Source organism: Rutidosis leptorrhynchoides, chromosome 2 (genome assembly GCF_046630445.1).
Source record: "Rutidosis leptorrhynchoides isolate AG116_Rl617_1_P2 chromosome 2, CSIRO_AGI_Rlap_v1, whole genome shotgun sequence".
In the NCBI taxonomy this organism is placed as follows: domain Eukaryota; kingdom Viridiplantae; phylum Streptophyta; class Magnoliopsida; order Asterales; family Asteraceae; genus Rutidosis; species Rutidosis leptorrhynchoides.
Genome location: NC_092334.1, coordinates 681,157,882 through 681,164,631, shown reverse-complemented (window position 1 = coordinate 681,164,631; position 6,750 = coordinate 681,157,882). Strand labels below are relative to the sequence as shown.

The 6,750-nt window shown below is 34.3% G+C and overlaps 1 protein-coding gene across 1 annotated transcript; it reads right to left on the bottom strand.

The window, feature by feature from the left end:
- Nucleotides 1-2,917: 2,917 nt before the first annotated feature.
- On the bottom strand, nucleotides 2,918-6,475 carry LOC139893987 (low-temperature-induced cysteine proteinase-like). Its single transcript, XM_071877189.1, has 5 exons — nucleotides 5,978-6,475; nucleotides 4,968-5,212; nucleotides 4,729-4,869; nucleotides 3,654-4,103; nucleotides 2,918-3,234 (listed from the first exon to the last, which is right to left on the bottom strand). The coding sequence occupies exons 1-5, from the start codon at nucleotides 6,444-6,446 to the stop codon at nucleotides 3,154-3,156; spliced, it is 1,386 nt and encodes a 461-aa protein (XP_071733290.1). The 5' UTR covers nucleotides 6,447-6,475; the 3' UTR covers nucleotides 2,918-3,153.
- Between the last annotated feature and the right edge of the window lie 275 nt (nucleotides 6,476-6,750).

Sequence of the window (6,750 nt, the reverse complement as noted above, 5' to 3'; positions counted from 1 at the left end):
AGTTTCATATGCTCCCTTTTTAATTGCTTTTGCAATCTATATTTTTGGGCTGAGAATACATGCACTTTATTTTAAACGGAATGGATACAAGTGCATACTAAATTCTACACTGAGTTTGAACCGAAAATCCCTTAGCTTTGGTAACTAGTAACTGCCGGTTATAAGAACTGGTGGGCGCGAGTAGTTGTATATGGATCCATAGGGCTTGACATCCCCGTCTGTTCCAGGTATAGAAAGAAACTCTAGCCTGAACTATAAAACAGACGTATGCTATTTGAAGTTAGTACACGTTGGATTGCGTGTATTATACATGTTGGTTGCATGTTAAACGAGGGGTACTTATTATAGACGTTAAGGCTTGGTTATCAGGGTGCTCATTCTTGTAGAACATTTTGATAAATGTTTCTGGATGAAACAACTGAAATCTTGTGATCCATCTTTATATACAGATTATACAAAACATACAAACTATGAACTCACCAACCTTTGTGTTGACACTTGTTAGCATGTTCATTCTCAGGTTCCCTAGAAGTCTTCCGCTGTGTGCTTATATGTTATACAAGCTATGTGCATGGAGTCTTACATGGCATATTTTTCAAGGAAACGTTGCATTCACCAAATCATCACCATGTATCATATTTTGACTGCATTGTCAACAGAAGTACTATTGTAAACTATTATTTACGGTGATTGTCTATATGTAGAAATCATCAGATGTCAAAAACCTTTGATTTATATATTCATTTATGGTATGCCTTTTCAAAAGAATGCAATGTTTACAAAACGTATCATATAGAGGTCAAATACCTCGCAATGAAATCAATGAATAACGTGTTCGTCCATATGGATTTGGAGCGATCGTCACAACATGTAACCTCAACTCATTTCTAATTTGTGGAGATAGTCATGCGATGTATTTTGTAAACGTTTCTCCACTTTCTAAGTCGACACCCAATGTTACAGCGTGCCTCTGAAACTCAGTTATATACTCTTGCACTAGTTTCCCGCTTTGTTGTCGCAAGTTGTGCCAACACGTCCATCGATCTTGCGAGTATCCCATTGGGTAAAACTCCCGACGTATGAGTCGAGTGAATTCACTCCATCTAATCTCCTCGCTTGCCACTGTTTTTAGGTAGGAATTCTACCAAGTGAGAGCATGGCTAGTTAGTTTCAGTCTAGAAAATGAAACTTTTTCGGTGCTCGCAAAACCATACAATGTGAAATAGGTCTCGAGTTGATCGATTCATTAGTCGAGCTTTTCAGCATCCACTATTCCGTCATAGGCTGGAATATCTATTTTAGCTTCAACTTTAAATGGTCAATTTGCTTCTCGTCTCTTTGATGAGACGACATCATCTTCTTGGTCATCTTCAGTGTCACTTTTCCTTCCATCATCACCCACAACAACCTTTTTTTAGCGGAGTCTCTCGTGCTTTCGGTTTAATTTGTGTCTGCATCCATTCCATCACCAATTCCCTTTGAGAGGCTAACCGATCGACTTTAGCGGAAAGTTCATCTAAACTCGCTTGTTGATTTTGGTTGCCTGTCATTATGGATGTAGATCCTTTATTGATTGTTGCTCTTCGATGCACTTTCAACTCGACTAGGGGCTCACCGTAACTTTGATATGCAGATTTAGTTTGAGCCCTACACAGGTAGGAACGAGTGCTCTGATAACACTTGATCCGTTACGAGATTATACAGTCGCAACGATCTCGTAAGAACATTAAATCCGTTTACGTTTGAAAGTTTTCAATTAAATAGAAAACAAGAAACAAACACAAAGTGGGGAATATATTATGTTTATTGTTATCTCCTGACTTACAATACTGAGAAAGTAAATTAGAGGTTGGAATCATTGTAATTGACTTGGGTGAAAAGAAACACATAATTCACCAACTTGAAATTGTGGAATATATGATTTTGTTTTATTTTCTCTCTTTGTGTTACATAGATGTGAAGTAACAAAAGTGGCCTATTCAACCTCGTCTCCCATCTCCTCTATTTATACACCAATTAGAAAAATAAATGAGGCAAATAAAATCCTAGTATAAAATAGAACGATATCAAGAATCGGCAACAAAATTGTTTGAGAAAATCTTTTCTTGATTTTCTTGATTTTCTTGCTTCCCCAAATCTTCTATCGATTCTCTAAATCTTCTCTTGAACCATTCTTTGTTTTTTGAAATCTCGGATGCGGTTAGACTTGATCCACTCGGATCACATATATATTGATTCTTTGCTACGATTAAGCCTTCGTTTTATCCCTATTTATGAATTCGGCTTCGTTAACCTTTAATTTTGACGATTTTCATTGATTTTGACATTTATACGTACATTGGCAGCTCATAATATGCTTAATAAAATTTAATTTGTAATTCGTGATATTTACCCTCAAATATTGTATGGACATATACTATACACAACACTTTATGAATATAAATGAAATTGTTTTATTATATATTAGCTGAGTTTTCCCATATAAAGGTATACACAAGTTTTTGTCAAAACTCAGATTCTTACAAATGCGACCAAACACGATTCGTAATTTGGAATATGTAATTTTATTCCACCAAATTTGAACAACTAATTGGTATCTTACCTTACATATTTTTTATAATAAAAGTAAGTGACTTGAAAGAATTAATATTAATAAAACCTATAAAACAAAAAACTTTTTAAATAAATATTATCAGCCATGAATATAACATGTAATAAATCATCCAGTGATTGCAATAATTGGTGTCACTTTGTATACCCGGCCATGAATAAAACATGAAATAAGTCATCCAGTAATTTCAATAAATCCATTGATTGAAATAAGTCATAATATTATTGTTTTATGTTACTATAGACAATAATACACAATATATGTCTAGCCATTTGTAAATGGAAGTTTTATCAGATGAAAGAAACAAACCAGAAACATGAACATGTCTCTTGCTCAAGTTTGAATTCAGTACAGGAATTATAGCAGTATGTACAAATAAGTCCGATGGGCAGATTGCTACCATCAGATAGTAATCAAAGTGTCTCAATTAATTAATACATCAATAATTCATACAAGGTAATCACTTCCTCAACGAACGATATAACCACGTCGATGCCTGTGTTCTCTACTTCTTTTAACTCGTTCGCCACTCTAATCACTTCTTAAGCACCGAGCCTCTTTGAGTTTGTTGGTGTAGCAAGAATACGCTTCAATGCATTGATTTCCAATGGGCTGTTCTTTCCCTGTTGCACAAAATGAACCAGTCATTACTCATTAGTCATAAGTGTCAAAATGGGTAAACAGTTACATGTCAAAACAGTAACGACTCAATCAGAATGGGTTGAGCCATGTTGAGTTGGCCTCTGTCTGAAAACTTAATTAATTTGAGTTCAAATCCTAATACTCTTTCCGTCCCATATTTATTGTCCCCCCACAATTTTAGAAAAAGTGATTGTCACATGTACTTTTTGTTAACTTTCCAGTTTTACCCTTACTTTTGTATCTATATTTTCTGTATTAAATGCATAAAAAAGGTATTAAAGAAATTTACATTATTATTCTTATATATTTATTGAGGTGCAGAATTAATTTTGGACAGCCCAAAAAAGAATAATGAACAATAAATATGCAGCGGAGGGAATATATATATATATATTTTTACCTTTGAGCAGGTGCCACGACGAACATTGCAAACGGGGTAATCATGTGGGCAGCAACTGTAATGATCGTTACAGCACGAGGCGCCTTCCAAGGGGCAACAACCCCACGCAAAGCAGGAGCCACGGTATTCATATACACAACAACAAGTGGTACTTTGAGGACAAGTGAAGTAAGAGTCACAGACAATTTCGGGTGTTACTGGAGTCGGAGGTGATGGACCAGGGTTAGGTGGGTTCAAACCACTCTTGATTGGGTAAGATGCTTCCATTGCAATTCCACATTTACCCTTCTTATCTTGAATGTTTCTTTCCATTCTAATGTATCCTTGTTCACCCCATTCCGCGCCCCATGAGTTTCTAACGATCCAGTAATCTTTGCCGTTTTCGGTCCCGTACCCAACCACAACTACACCATGGTCCAAATTGGTTCCACATGAACCGCTGAACACACCCTGCACATAATTTCAAGAATCTATAAACATTTTGTCCTTTTAGTGTTTAAATCTAATACGGAGTGCTTGAAAGAAAAATCAGGCATTTTCAGTGTCATTGTCATTGTCACTGTCACTCTTTAATAAAAGAAATTGAAAAATATTCTAATACGTCCAAAATATTAAAACCTCGGAAAAGTTTTAAGATTTTTCGCTGTTTGGATTATTCGAGGGAGACCAAGTAATTCAACTTCATACTTTCTGCAGCCATCAGAAAAATTGGGCATTTTCATTGTCATTTTTTTTAGTAAAAGATAATGAAATATATTCTAATACCTCCAAAATATTAACACCTAACTTTAAGTATATTCTAATTTAATTATGAAATTATTTTCCACCCACCCCACAAAATGACAACCCTCCATGGACACACCAAAAGGTTAACAACTACCAAAAAATTGGATTTAAGGATGACTAATTCAATAATGGAGGAAAAAATGTCAACTTTCTGCATACTTTAATCATTAGCCAAGCGAACTGTATTGCAACTTGTGACAACTTGATGCGAAATGTTAAAAACTATAATTTATTTTATTCAGTCCTACTTGACCGAATTCGAAGATCACGAGACGAATAAAGAAATTACCGAGGAGTAGAACTGGAAATCTCTGCTACTTCCTTCAATTGCAACGGTGATAGGCTGATTTGCAGCAGCATTTTGCAATGCAGCCTCGTTGTTAACAGGAACATCTTCATAACTATCGATAGAAACAACCTTGGCGTTTTTCTACACATCCAAAAAAAAAAAAAAAAAAAAGTCAAATACCGAAGGCATTGTAAAAATCAGAATTAAGTTATAACTAAATTTAGAAAGATGAGACGAACCCTGGCATTATCGCACTTTCCATCCTTTCCATTACCGGAAGTATAAGGATAGTCAGCGTCTGAGTCAATACCGCCGTTCTTGACAATGAATGCAAAAGCGTAATCCATGTCACCTCCATTGCATCCTTCGTTGTAAGATGTATCACAATCTACCAGTTCTTGTTCTGATAGTGTGATCAATTCGCCTGTCACGATCTGGTTTACGCCTTCTACTGATCCGATTGTTGAGAATGCCCAACAACTACCTACAATTTAATGATTTAATTAATATTAACTTACAACCGTTAATAACATAAGAAGAAAAAGTTTCACTTGTTCAAGATTTTCTATTGAAATGTAAGCGATTTAGGTTAATAATAATCTAAAAAATTTGAAAAATAAACTATGGTCCATGATTTAAACTATGGTCCATGATTAAAAAAAAAAAAAAAAGTTAAAAAAAAAAAGTAAAAAAAAAAGTAAAAAAAAAAAAAGCTCAAATGACCACTAAACAATTCATCAATCATCATGGTCCCCACACTTTCGACCCTACAACTCACGTCTATCATGCACCTTCAATTGAATTTGTATTACTACATATTATATTTAAATTGTTAACCAGTATTATCTTTACATATAATTTACTTGAAGAAACTTTTTTATAATTTTAAATAAATAATGAAATATCTACTTAGTCCACGCTAGTCCACGCTAGCAATGAATAGGTACACCTAATTTATTTAATTTAGTGGATGCTTAGTCCATTATTGCCGCTCTAGTTTAGTCTTTCCCATGACCACTATCAACAATCAACGATATAAATATAAATATAAATATAATAATAATTTTAATCCTTAAAAAGCGGGAAAAGGCACAAAAAAGAGAGCACGCCATTAATTAATTAATTTAATTAATAAATACAACTTATCACCACTTTTAATTAATTAAGTTATCTTTACTCCGAACAAACTAAAATATCGCTCAATATCAATATATTTATATTTAATTTAATGAATAAAAAAAAAACTTACCACAGCTGCCTTGATCTTTAACCGGAGCAACGGCACCTTTAGTCCTCCAGTCAACGGAATCCGGCAACACATCACCGGCCTTAACAGAATACCGATCACTTTTAGTACCATTCAACCTCGAACTCCGATCAACTTTTTTAGCAGCACCGGTGTACGTCAAACGGTACTCATCAACCGTAAGATCAGCAAACTTATTAAGTCCAAGTTTATACGAATGATCACCAGCGTTATGTTCATCAATATACTTTAAATTATCTTTAAATATTTTAAACCTATTTTCTTTCTCACCAATAGCATTATAAAATTTACCATGTTTAATCAACCATGATTCGTAAATAGCGTTAACCGCTTCATCAGTACGTAACGCTGAATCAAATATGTTCATGTGTGATTCATCGTAGTTGATGATTGACATATCAAGGGCAGATGAAACGACAAATAATGCGAAAATGATAATGATTGATTTCATGGTTGTGATTTGTGAATTGATTTGGGGAAAATGATGGAATTGGAATGAGAAATATGAAAGATGGAATGGGTTTATAAAGGGTGGAATGGAGTGGGGCTACATACTTTTTAATTATTGGTGTTTGGATTATTTATTTATTACTCCAGTTCGAATCTTTTTTAGGCATTGACAAAATAATTATTGGTATCTTGTTTAGGTAGATTTCGTTGTAGATGAGAGGGTCAGTAATTTTTAAAAAAAAGAAAGAGTAACTATATTACGTAGATCTAAGGGTAAGTTGTAGGGATGGCAATGACCACCCGAT